Source organism: Geotrypetes seraphini, chromosome 6, assembly GCF_902459505.1.
Source record: "Geotrypetes seraphini chromosome 6, aGeoSer1.1, whole genome shotgun sequence".
NCBI lineage: Eukaryota > Metazoa > Chordata > Amphibia > Gymnophiona > Dermophiidae > Geotrypetes > Geotrypetes seraphini.
The window spans coordinates 53,670,829-53,685,005 of record NC_047089.1 but is presented as its reverse complement, the minus strand read 5'-3'; the positions used below and the strand labels follow the sequence as shown (position 1 = coordinate 53,685,005).

At 35.3% G+C, this 14,177-nt stretch overlaps 2 protein-coding genes across 2 annotated transcripts in view; one reads left to right on the top strand and one right to left on the bottom strand.

The window, feature by feature from the left end:
* Positions 1-14,177, bottom strand: part of NBEA (neurobeachin) — an 812,633-nt gene that overhangs the window by 286,265 nt on the left and 512,191 nt on the right. The window contains 1 exon segment of the mRNA XM_033948014.1: positions 9,804-9,940. Within this exon segment, the coding sequence (XP_033803905.1) occupies positions 9,804-9,940 (137 nt within the window).
* MAB21L1 (mab-21 like 1) lies at positions 6,238-8,106 on the top strand. Its single transcript, XM_033948013.1, has one exon. The coding sequence runs from the start codon at positions 6,253-6,255 to the stop codon at positions 7,330-7,332; it is 1,080 nt and encodes a 359-aa protein (XP_033803904.1). The 5' UTR covers positions 6,238-6,252; the 3' UTR covers positions 7,333-8,106.

The following is a 14,177-nucleotide window of genomic DNA, read 5'->3' as shown; positions in this document are numbered from 1 at the left end:
TATGCATTTTAGCACGCGCTACACATACACGTGCGCTAATCACTAACGCGTCCATAGACTAGCATGCACGTGTTAGCGTTTAGCACGTGGATAGCACACGCTAATATTTAGCACGTGCTAAAACCCTTAGTGCACTTTTGTAAAAGGAGCTTAAGAGTCCAGAAATCATAAAACATGCAATAAGCCTAAACTGAATCCTAAAAGAAAAATAAATAATGTAATAAATATAAATTAATGTTATTCTTTCTTCCCTAATAAAGACTGAACAATTGGAAGGATACTACTCATATGGGTGCTAATCTATGCTATGTTGTATACAGGAAGTATGAAGAAGTGTTAGATCTCAAAAGAAGTTTGAAAACGTGATAATAATCTTGGTGGTTAAGTTATATCCGTATGGCAAAAGAAATCCTTTGCTACCATGATTTGTATATTTTATTTCTCATCATGTTGCCAGGATTTTGTTAGATTTTTGTTTGGCCATAGATATAATTAAAAGCAAATAAAGAAATCTGAACTGTAAAAACATTATAGACTGATCATCATCACTGAAAGTAGTATAAAAAAATAAAATGGAGGCCATTCTATAACAGGCCACCGAAGTTTAGGTACCAAAGTTTTGAACACTTATCCCCAAATTATATAAAGCACACCTAAAGTTAGGCACCTACATCAGTACACCTAGCAAATGTAGGTGCCTAACTTGATTAATAGGCTTAATTGGCACTTAGCAACTCATAATTGATGTTACAAGACTTTGACTGAATACTAGGCAAACAACTTGCTAGGTGCGGTTCTATAAAAGTTAGGCGCCTTGTCCAAAATGCCTATCTAAAAGTGGGTGCGGTTAGGAGGCAAATCATGGGTGGGTTTTTTTTTAAAGTTATGCACACAATTATAGAATATAGGCCAATGTGTGCCTAACTTAGGCACAGCCATTTAGGCCAAGAAACTGGCATAAATATGATGTGCCTAAAAGTTAGGATGCCTAGTGATACCAAGGACATTTAGGTTGCGCTCAACTCAATTCTATACAGTGTATCTAACTTTCATAGAATTGTGCTTAGTGCTGCATTAATTAATGCTGATTTTTTTAGGTGATATATAAAGAATTGGGGGCTTACTCTCTTATAGAATGCCAGTGTTGATTAGCATTGGCATGCCTAAATACATGCACATTTACCCCCTTTTTATGGCTGGAATAAACAGATGTACCTAAATATGGCATTTACATATGTAAACAGTATTACGTGCACATCTTTCTAACTGGGATTCTATAAAGATGCATGTGTAAAATGGGACATGGCCAGGGGAAGGACATGGGAGGATCATGGGTGTTCCTAGAATTTGCATGCAGTGTTAAAGAATATGGTAGATCTGTACCTAATTTATGCATGAGGATTTACACCAGCTTTCAGCTGGTGTGAATCCTTGTGTTCAAAATTTGGTGCAGATCCTAGTGCTACATGCTATTATATAAACAGCGCCCAACTCGATGTATGGTTTATAGAATAGCACTTAGCAGTCATTTTTTTCAGTGCCCAAATTTGGGTGCCATTTGCAGAATGTAGTCTTTAATGTGCATAAATGGCAGTATTCTATCAATGAATTGTGCAAATGGTCTATATTTTAAGCAATCTGTTATAGAGTGAGAGGGATTGTGTTATTTCACAAGTGTTCTCACATAACCAAATTCATATTTTGTTCCACATGAAAAAGTTATGGAGAGAAATTATGAGCTCATAAGTTTGTTTGTTTTTTTTAAAAAAATTAGGAACTAGATTTAACGTATTAATGCATTAACATACTATTTAATGTATGTTATTAGAAAAAAGTTCTGACTTATAATAATGAGACATGTTATACATGCTAGTTACACTCACTTTTGTTTATGGGAGCCCGAGACCTCGTGTCGAAGGGCAAAATATAATACGGGGCTGGTGGGCCTCCGTTTTGCTCTTCGGCCGGGGCGGTCGGGGGGGCGGAGGAATTCGCCCGGGGCTGATTGGCTTAGCTTAAGGCGAAAGCCAACTTTAAATTTGATAGGGTGCGCGGCGGAGGCGGTTCGGAGGCGAGGGGATTAAAGAGGGGGGCAGTGGAGGACTCAGCCGTTTGGGTCCTCCAGGGCGTTTTTTCCCTCCCACCCTCCCTTTGTTTTCTTGTTCTTGGGAGTAGTTCGGGGGCGGATCTCCCGAGCTATTCGGTCATTGGGCTCATCGGGTGATGAGCGGTGGGCCGGCGGGGTGCCGTGCCTGGGGGGTCAGGTGACCCGGATAAAGGGGCATGAGGGACATGCCACCCCTCTGACCCTTGTTGAGGTGGCAGGGTCGAGGGCACTGAAAGTTTGTTTTTTGGTAGCTCGGGAGGAGCTCTTTGATTTATGTTAATCACTGTTTGATGGAAAATATAATATGTTAATTATATTTTAATAAACTGAGCTGCGGCTAATTACCAAAAGTTGTTTTTGCGTGTTATTGTTAAATAGGTAGAAGGTTTATCAGGGTAACATCGGTCGGGAGGGGGTGTGAGTCACAGGGAGCAAAAAGGGCACATCCAGATCCCGTTGTTATATAGACAAAATCATATGATCTTTGTGCTACTACACTCAATCACAAATGTACCAGGCACTATATATATTTTCTGGATTGTAATTCTTCTTTTGCAGAAGGCACACGTATGACTTTCTAATCTAAACATTTGAATCTATATTTAAGGTACACCTTTTTCACTGCTCTTGGTTTGGATCTATTTTATGCAATTATATGTAACACTCCAGTTATTACTGCTATCATTTTAAGCCATTTCAAAGTTACAGATCAGTTCCTTCAAGTGTTCTTTTCCCTTGATGCAGTAATTTTCAAATTTCATAGATCACAACAATCCATCAATAAATACACTTGCATACAGTATGAAATTATCACAAGTTTAAAATTATAGAAATAGATAACTGTTTCTAGAATGCAACCTCTTTGTACTTTAAAATGAACAGAGATTTTGCATATTACATAGTGTGAATAAGGGCTCTAATTTCAAAACAGGCTATTCAGATACCAAAAGGTCTTTATAAAATAGAGTTTTAAGTGCATTCTGAATAATTTTTCAAATAACATTTAAAATTATTTGATTTGATTTTAATACTTTTACAAAGCCACAGTAGAGGATTCAACTGTGTGCGGGCGAGTTAAATGCTCATAAGAATTCTATGAGTGCTGGAGCATTTACCTCGTTAGCCTGCGGTAGAAACCTCTACCGCGGCATTGTAAAAGCCAGTGACAATGTTATAGCAGTTTAGGCAGTAAATCTGTATAAACAATCAAGAATTATAAGTCTTAATATTTTCATCACTCAAAAATCCCAAGTATTTCTATCTGAACATTTTATATTGAACAGAGCCATTGAAACAAAAGATAGGAAAAATTAATTTGCTTTTAAAATAAGCCTGAAATAAACAAGAGTTTTACATTATACTTTTGAAGAAAAGAATCTACAAATAAGTTGGGCAACTACAATATGAAAAACACCATTCAAAAATGTAAAGTATTTATGCTTTAATAAAATTATTGTTGTAAAGCCTCTATTTTCTTCAGAAAACATTTTTATGTTATGAAAATGTTAAAACCCTTATTAATTTTAACTACAAAACAAGCAGATTTAGACATATTTTTTTGACAAATCAGAATTGCATATACATGCATATTTAAGGCATGAGACACCACTGTGCTTTCAGAATCTGCGAGCGATGTTCCATAGTTTGTAAATCAAAGATACATAAGTGTCCTTTGGAAAACAAATCCCAAGCTAGTTGTTTATGCTAATTTTATGGGCACTCCAGTTTCAATAACATTGTTAATTTCTTCCCATCAAGCTCTAAATTTTAAAGAGCTGAAATAGCTTTATTATATAAAATACTGTTTGTTCCATAGTTGGATTTAACTGGGTCATCCTTTATAAGCAAACTGACTGAAGGGAAAGAACCCCCCCCACACACAGATTTGTATATTACTAGACTGTAGATGAAAATGAGCAGGACTCATCTGCTTATTCACGACTATTTAGATGGGAGTGAGAAGCATGAGCTTCCTCACCAGATGTACTATGCATATTCCCTAAAGGCACAAACTGTGAAAAAGCGCTTAGCCTATGTGGCTCTGGAGTCGCTCAGTCAGTCACTGTAGTCCTAACACGGAACACTCCTGAAAAACTGCGATAACAAAGCGCGCGCAGTTCTTGAAAGCAGGATCCTAGCAAAACTCGCCCTTGTGCTGGGATTTAAGACCAAGAGGCTCACGCCTCTCATTTCTCTCACGGAATGGAAGGCAGACGGATGTAGATGAGATGCTTGGGATTTCCATACAGACACAGGTGTCTAAAATACACTGCAGTGACCCAAGGGGCTTTTAAACATTGTAGGACAACACCCGGGCACAATTTTTTTAAAAATACAGTTTCATTATTTTAATTTACTCACTTCATCAACTCCTAAAGGTAACATGATTATAGGTACCTCTGCCTTATAATCCAAAGGTTTTCAAGCAATTGTTGATTTGGCAGCTTGATGTTTCCAACTGGAGTGAAGTCCTTGCTATCCAGCGACCTTGTACAGTATAATACAGATTTCGCTACATACTAGTTTTTTTAATGTTAAAAAGTAGTATTAAAAGCAATAACCCACTGAATATTATTTACTATGATTACATCAGTAAAATAAATTATTCACTAAAAGGCAAATGAACCACTAAACAATTTGCATTCATGATAACATTCAGGTAATAGAAGATGTAAACCAAGCATAAAATATGAGTTTTTATATGGTAATGTGCCTAGAACTAGGACTGTTTCTTAAACTGGAGGAATATACACTCAGATACATGAACAAAAGAAGACATGTTTGCCTCTCCAGACCAAAAAGCTTTACATGAGATGATTTAAAAAAAAGAAAATCTAATTTCTTTTCATAATTATAACTCAAATAAGAAAAGCTGTCAGATGAAATTTCTCTCAGGATATGTATAGTCCTTAATGCCCCTTACTAAAACAGATAACCAAAATGTCTACAGAAGTTGTTTTTTTTTTTTTTTTTTTTTTAAGGTATACCGGGAACCACTCAGATATATATCATAGCAACAAGTGTGAGGCATTTAAGAGGAGGCACAAGATTTAAAACCTATAGCTCACACTTTTATACTAAATACGGCTTCAAAAGTCAAATAGTAGGTAATCTGTAAAACAACTGTCAGTTTAACAGTTTACACGTCTTAGATGTCATATTTATCACATAGAAAAAAATATGTACTTTTTTATGTTATTATAATATTGCTCTTTCCCCTACTTTCTGCATTTTTTCTATTAAAAAAAAAAAAAAAAAAGATTATGAACGTAGTTAAATTAGTTTTTTTTAGCAATCGCCAACATGGCCATTTCAGAAAACTAGAGTTTTAGCGACAAGTATCGGTCGAAAAGAAACACCATTTGATGCTAAGTGCAATCTAATGAACTTTACTTCTATCCTGTAAACAAAAAAAAGAGCTTGAAATCACCAACTGATATCTATTAATACACCTACAGTCAGCTCAGTTTTAAACAGACAAATAAGATTACAGCACAGAACGACATGTTTTTTTGCCAAGTCCTTTCCAAACGTCAATATACTGTAAGCCGAGAAATCCTCCTTCGATTTCCAAACGTATAGGCGGCTGGGGTAATTTCTGGCAGCTCGCTACCTTTAGTTTGTGTATATACAAGAAGGGGATTAATGAGTTGAAGGCAGTGACGAGCCCGACGGCGATTGGCCGTTCGCCTGCCTGGCCCAGCCTTCATCGTTTCCACACGAGTGCATCTGGGCTCTTATACAAACCAAACAGCAGCCTCAGCCTGTCTAACACATACACGCACTCGGCCGGCAGGCACGCCACGCTTTCCGCCGTCTAAGCTCGGCCTACAGAGATCCCAAATAAGTAGGAAGAGGATTTATTCCTTCTGCTAGAAAACTAACGGCGTCTTAGTTCTCAACTTTGTTTTGTTACTGCTGGTGGAGAGAGTGATTTTTATTCCTTGGAATCTAAAACAGAATAAGCCCAAAGAGTTCATTTTCCAAAAGCTTGAAAAGAAGAGAAAAGCACTAAAAGTCTTTGCACTTGCACCTGAAGGGCTGTCACTTCTTTTCCTCCGAAGTTGGCTCCGGTCTCAGCAGCCGCATTGGATCCCTCGGCATACTGTGAGACTCCGGTCTACAATCCGGATCTCTGCCCCAATATGATTGCGGCCCAGGCCAAGCTGGTCTACCACCTCAATAAATACTATAACGAAAAGTGCCAGTCGAGGAAAGCGGCTATTGCCAAAACGATACGAGAAGTGTGTAAAGTAGTCTCGGACGTCCTGAAGGAAGTCGAGGTGCAAGAGCCCCGCTTCATCAGTTCTTTGAACGAGATGGATAACCGCTTCGAGGGGCTGGAAGTCATTTCTCCCACCGAATTCGAAGTGGTTCTCTACTTGAACCAAATGGGGGTGTTCAACTTCGTGGACGACGGGTCTTTGCCCGGCTGTGCCGTGTTAAAGTTGAGCGATGGCCGGAAAAGGAGCATGTCTCTCTGGGTGGAGTTCATTACGGCTTCGGGTTACCTCTCTGCTCGCAAGATCAGGTCCAGATTTCAAACTCTGGTCGCTCAGGCAGTGGATAAATGTAGTTACAGAGACGTGGTAAAGATGGTAGCGGACACCAGTGAAGTGAAACTGAGAATAAGAGACAGGCATGTCGTGCAGATTACGCCGGCGTTTAAATGCACAGGGATTTGGCCAAGGAGTGCAGCCCACTGGCCGCTTCCTCATATCCCGTGGCCAGGACCTAACCGAGTAGCAGAGGTTAAAGCGGAAGGATTTAACCTTTTATCCAAAGAGTGCCACTCTCTGGCAGGCAAACAGAGCTCAGCCGAAAGCGATGCCTGGGTCTTGCAGTTTGCAGAAGCCGAAAACAGGCTACAGATGGGCGGATGCAGGAAAAAATGTCTTTCTATTCTCAAAACTTTACGGGATCGTCATCTTGAACTGCCAGGACAGCCCCTCAATAATTATCATATGAAGACTCTGGTTTCCTATGAGTGCGAGAAGCATCCCAGAGAGTCAGACTGGGACGAATCTTGCTTAGGCGACCGCCTGAATGGGATTTTACTGCAGTTAATTTCCTGCCTTCAGTGTAGGAGATGCCCACACTACTTTTTACCAAATTTAGATCTATTTCAGGGCAAACCTCACTCCGCTCTGGAAAATGCAGCCAAACAGACATGGCGACTAGCTAGAGAAATTCTTACCAATCCAAAAAGTTTAGAAAAACTTTAAAGGACAAATGTCTAAAAAGGTTTGTGGAAATTCACAAAGTTTCAACTTCCCGTTAGAAATCTATCAAATGGCCTAATTTAAAAATTAATCAATGTTTGTTTAAAAAAAACCCCACGGCGTTTAATCCGTACTTCCCTCTCTAAAATGATAAGTATTATTAAAATTCTGGTCTTCAAAACATTTACTTTCCTCCGGAAAAATGTTGTTGTTTTTTTTTTCTTTTTAACATCAGGGAAAATTTCGTCTGTAATTTTAAAACATTATGAATCAGTCTACCTATAAACAGTGGATTATATCAAATGAATCATTATTTTCTTTTGTAAACAGACCTTTGAGTGAAAGCTCTATGGATATGCCACCTGAACAAAATTATGTGTACATTTTTTTAGTTGTATCAAATAGTGTGATCTCACATTGTCTCTGAAATTGTGGATGTTGGTGTTTTGTGATTTGGTGAAGAAAAGTTTAATTTCCATTTTGGATACTTCAGGACTTTTTCTGCTACAGAAGATACCATTAAAAGGTAGATTTTTCTCATGGTACACTTGTTTAATTGTTTTTGAAGTGTCTAAACAAAAAGTTTACATTTTACGTTTCAAAGATATTGTTTGTTCTATTTCTTAACATTCCATAAATATACTTGAAATGTTATTTAAATATATAAAAAATGATTTTGCTTATATGATAACGCTTGAATGGAATTATATATTTCAAAATGCACTTGAAATACACTGGATTTTGTGATTAGATTTTAATGTTGCCAATTTTATTTAATTATAAGCTAATAAATGAAAAAATAAATTGTTATTCGTTTCAATACAAGAACAATCCTGCTTCTTTACTCAATATATCACTACATAGTTGTTCTGTGGGATGTTTTAAGACGAAAACAACACAGTCCTGTCAGAGAACACAGGAAAATATACACCAGGACATTATTTGCTAGGAACCATCACCAATTTGGACAGTATCCCATAGAGTAATAATAGTGCAAAAGTTCTCATAACCTTCTGATATTAATCTATTTTGACTGAGATTAGCGCATTAAGGTTGCAGGGCTATAAATACTCATTAGGTGTGAACACACACAGCACCTGCATAAAACAAAACACTAGCCAAGTCAGAGAGGGCTGATTTCTGATATAGTTAAGGTTCTTTCTAAGCAATGAACGTAACAAAGTAATATTCACAGATTAAAAAGATAGAAAGTGGCCAATATTAAGAATAATAGTATTAATTTATGAATTAAAGGGTAGTTGCATCTTCAAGAAATAAATCCTTTCCATCTAAATCACTAAGAAAAAGGGAAATATTACAGATAGAACAAATGAATCTAGGACCCCTCAAGTACAGGCACAAGAGAAATTTCAAAAACAGTATAAAGATATATTTCCTTCCACATCTGTATAACCAATATAAACAATAAATCGGGGAATATCACCAGTTTTTTGGAATGAGGCTTATCACTCCAAAACATATTTTTGTGAACAGAATTTCAGAAGATTAAAATAGTTATTTCAACAAAAACCATGGTACCTCAAGCATTTTTAATTACACAAAGCCAATACAGATCTAATGTTATTTTACATTTAAATAACTTTTTTGTTTAATTGTTCTGGAAAGGTTTATGAGGAAATGGTTCTATCCTTAAAACTGATTTTTTTTTTTTTTTTTTTTAGTTATGCAAATGCACTGAATTTCAAGTTCACAATGAACTTGGTCAGAACAATATTATGGCATGTATTTATTTATGTATTGGGATTTATTAGTCACCTTTATGAAGAGATTCGCCAAAGCATTGCTCAATCTAAAATTCTTCATTTTAATGTTAATAGCAAAACAAATTTGAGTTTGCGCCGATATTATAAATAAATACCAAACAGTTGTGCTTATTTTATAGTTCTGAGATGTTTTGTTAACCGGCCCTTTATAGACCTAGCCATGAATCATTGATTTAATGTCAATATGGTTAGACAGAAATAAACGCATCAGAAAGGAGAGATTAATACTATTGTTAGGTTTTCAAATGCAAATCATAACTTGCTGAAACACATGATTATGTAAAACCCACTGCAAGAAAAAAGCATCACATGAAGTAGTATAGGAAAGCTGATGCCTGGAGGGATTTTTAAGATATTGGTTTTGTTAAACCTATCCATGTTCACACAAAAGCATTTACGATTGCCAAAAATAGCCAAATATAGCAAAGAGGATTTACACAGCATTAATGTCATTCGGCTTCCTTTAAAATGAAACAGTAACCATTGTTCATATTAATAGTCATTTTGTGTTTAAAATCTTTTAGATAAGACAATGGCAATTACTACTTCGGTCATATTTTAACACAGTTACCAGTTTATATAAACATTATATAAACGTTATATAAAACATTCCCTTTAGTGTAGCCTCTCTCTTCTAATAAAATATTCCATTAATTGTTATTTTTCTCTAGTTTCACATTATGTACTCACTTTAGGATCAATTTTTTTGAAGGCAGCTTCGTCCTCATCCACCTCAAAGTAGATTTCAGTAGTGGTTATGGAAAGGGTGCCCTTGGCTACTACCACAGGAGCAATTAGTTGCGCTGGAGTGCTGAGCACAACAGGACCTTTAAAGAGACACAGAAGTTACTGTAAGGGAAGGCCAAAGGCCAGTGCCCGCATTCACGTTTTTAGGCCCATTAGCTAACTTTTTAAAAACTTTACTAAAGATAAACAAGAATTCAAAGCATAACCTACATAACCACAATAATACATAGGATGAAAGTAAATGTCACAATCACAGTCCAGTTCCTCTAATAAAAAGGCCCCCTAAATGTGGTATAATTTTGAAATCCACAAATTAACAAACTATTTAGAAAAAAACATTGCACCACAATGAGCAAAAGGCACCACACTTCACCTAAAAGACTCCAATTTGATTTTTCAGAAAACATGTTAATTTCAGATAAGACTAGCTCAATAGCAATTTTTCACTTGCACACACAAATGGAATAATATAACAACTAAATTTGTATAGCAACCCAATCTCATTTACTTTAAAAGATATACAGCAGTATTTTCATTACTGGACAAAATACTTTTCCAAGGGAAAATAAAGGCAATATCATACTAATGTTTGTATCCCAAAAACCATTTATACCTTTTAATCAAAAAAATTAAAATGCGTACTGCATTTATATTACATATGGTAAAAATCAAATGTATTCGTATAACAAAAAACCCCAATAATTTTCTTTAAATATTTAATTTAATATACCTGATAAAGCTGTAGTAAAATATATCGCTTGTGGAAGCTTGGGTAGTATACTGCATAGAGATTACCTGTACGGGACATCCAGTCTGTTCAGCAAACTGGATGGACCGTAGAGATCTTTATCTGCCATCATCTACTATATTAAAGATGTAAATACCCTCACTAGAAACCTAGGATGCTATTTGTTCCCTGTTTGTTTTATAATGAAAAATAAATATATTTACTTAATGCTAAGAACCTTTACCTCAAGAAAATCATTTGTTTTCGACTTTTACTTAGTGTTATCTTGTGATCGATGAAAGATGGTAAACAGTCAACAAAGAAAATGAGTTCAATTATTTATGTCCAAAAAAAATTGCCTTGCAGAAGGGGTCCACGAGTTAGATAATGCTTTTTCTTTAATACAGGGCACACTACAGAATTAAATAAAAACCAAAACTGAAAAGAAGAGTTGAAAACACAGAGACAAAGACGTTCAAAAGTGCCGCTACACAGTGTTTCACATATTTTTTTCTGTCCGCCTGCAGATTAGGGCCGCCTTCTTTTAGCTCTACACAGTACTCTGCTTTACGATTTTAGGGGGTAGGCAGGGTGTTGAGAAGGAAACAAAGATCCTTGTTTGCTCTAAACACGTTAAATTATTTAACATATATTTAGCACTGAAAAAAAATTGTGACGTTTGTACTTCCCATTTTAGCATGAAACTTATTGTTGCCATTTTTTTTAGCATGATAAAGGAAAATGAGTGAACTAAGACTACGTTTTATAGGAAACTACCACCATAACAAACGGGTTCCAACTTTCATTCTTCACCAGTCTCCCATTGTTGGCCAGTTAATACAGATAGATCAATATCCTTTCAATTTAATAGTTTCCATCTCCTAATAAGAAATCATAAACAGCGGTCACAGTCAGCTGTTTTCCATCACAGAGGGTGAGACTACTTTTTCCCCTTCGCTTCCATCTTCTCTCCTTCAGTTTATGCCAGGTTGTGTGAACAGGCAAGGCCATCGATCTGAAGCACCACTTCAAAGGCTCATCAATCTTAATCTAGATTGCTCAAGTAATTATACCCGATTCTCTTGTAAAGATTACAACTGGATTTGGGTTTCTATTCCCAAGGACCCTTTTGCTTGTATTTAGAGAAGAATCGTTCCAGACAACAGCACCCTGTCGCTCAGATCAACTTGCCCTTTTTACAGCCCATTTAAGTTATTCACATACATTATATCAACATTAACAACAGATATATTCATTGGATTCTAAAATAATCCTACAGTCTTCTATCATTAAAAAAAATGAAACAGCTTGATTTTAAAAAGAAAACTGATATTCTGCAATACACCGACACCAAGAAAATATAGCATTGGCATCTTTTTAACAAGGAAAGACAAATGTTGATATTTTATCAAAGCCTATTATATGGAAGAGTATCAATACCTGTTCTGTATAGTAGAAGGCAAGGGTAATTCAATTGTGTTGTTTGGAAATGATGGCATGGATTCAGCTAAAAAAAATTGTTATGTTAGGACTGTCTGCTGTGCTATATTCTGGTTCACTATACACAATCAAGTATGAAAGGAGGATGGCTATTAAAATGAACATGTTAAAAAGTATTTTTATTTTATGGACTGGAATTATTATTTATTTTAAAGAAACATTTAGCTCTTGAAGTTAGCTTTTTTTTTTATTGTTTCCTCCTTTGAAATAACACTAACAGAACTCTCAACAGTATCATTTTTTTTTATCCAAGTGCCTATTCCATTGTGTGTGTATATCTATCTATGTGTGTGTGTGTTTATATATATATATATATATATATATATATATATATATATATATATAAAGTTAACCTTAAGGGAGTAAACCAACCAGAGAACATGAAGTTAATCCACTACAGCTAAAGAAAAAGAGGATTATGGCTCTAATCCCCTTTGGGACTGTCTCTGGTTTAAGGACCAATATCAAAATGTTTACATATGGTATAATCAAAATACTACAGATTTCCTTCCTTGTAGAAGGCTACTAATTTTCTACATTTGGACCTTCAAAAACAGACTAATGGGAAACAAAATACCACCACCACAAAGAGCTCACAGCAAGCACTATTCAAGGAAGATTACTGAATCTACAGATTTAAAAAAAATCACAGCTTTACATCTACAAATTTGGCACCATGAGCTTAGCATTTCAGCTCACCATAAGGTTAGCATTGTATTTAATCTTTTTCTGTGTGGAAAGGGAATATACAAGAACAAGATCAATTTCAATCTCATCTTGCAAACCTTAAGAGTAACTATTCTTTATCATCTTAATTTAGCCAGCATCCCTAGAAAAAATTGATTCACAAAAATCCCTGTTTTTATCTCTTTGCTTTCATTTATATTTGCACATACAATACGTGACAAGTCTTTATTTAAAAGTACAGTACATCAAAACCTATTTTACATTTAACAAGCCAAGTATACATGAAATGATTTATAGACTTGCCAGAGTAATTACAATTATTCTCTAAAGTACCATCATACAGGTATATGAAATTATAAGGGAAATCATGGGCCAATATATTAAGCATTTTCTCCACAGACATAAGGGGCCAAATATAAATTCTAGCATAGATACAATCTCACAAATGTAGTAGATGCAGTTCAGTGTGCATTTCAAAATTTAAAATCTGTGCTCCATGGGGACACTTTTACATGTTAACAATTAGGAGTAATTTCTGGACAGAAAAATAATAATTGCCTTATATTTTAAATTTACATATATCATAAATACCAACCACAGATATTAAATACAAACATTCTTTAATAATGTATTTTATCTTTGTGTGCATATATTGTTATTGAAAGCTTAATTGCTTCATTTTAATTTTGGATTACAGAAAACATAAAATTATGTATTACCAAGCAAGATTTACTAATAAGTAAGGAACCAATTTACTACAAAGGAGAATAACAGAGAATGCAAAACTGAGGCAAGTTAAATAAAAAGAAACCTTCTCCTGAATTTATGAAAGATTATGCTCAATTATAAAGGGACAAGTGATATTTAAATTTGACCTATTTACTTTGCATTGTTTACATGAACATGGCAAATGAATACTAGTTTTTTGAATATGTACACAAAAAAGTAAGGGATAAGGCTGCTCTGATACTTTCTAAACCACTACAAACTTTCAGAAATGATCAAGACAGGCAGAATGAGGTGTCTTGTTTTTTTTCTTCAGTTGCTGATGGCCCATAAAGATCTATCTTATCATTCTTATACTTCAAAAGGTAAAGAAACAACTAAGCTAGGATAGTAAACTATTTCACAGCATATCCTTTTAAAACTTATTCACTTCAGTTTCATTTGGACCAGCATAGCGATAAGAAAGAAACCTTTAAACATATATTGCCTATTGGTTTACTATTTTTAATCACTATTTTTACTAAATTTTCTATTGGCCAGAAAATGCTCCATTTATACATTAGTCATTAACTTTTTATATTAAATTTTAAAAAATGCATATTTTCTAAAATGTAACGCTGGCTTTTTACAAAGCTGCAGTAGAGGTTTCTACCATGGGCCGGTGAGGTAAATGCTCC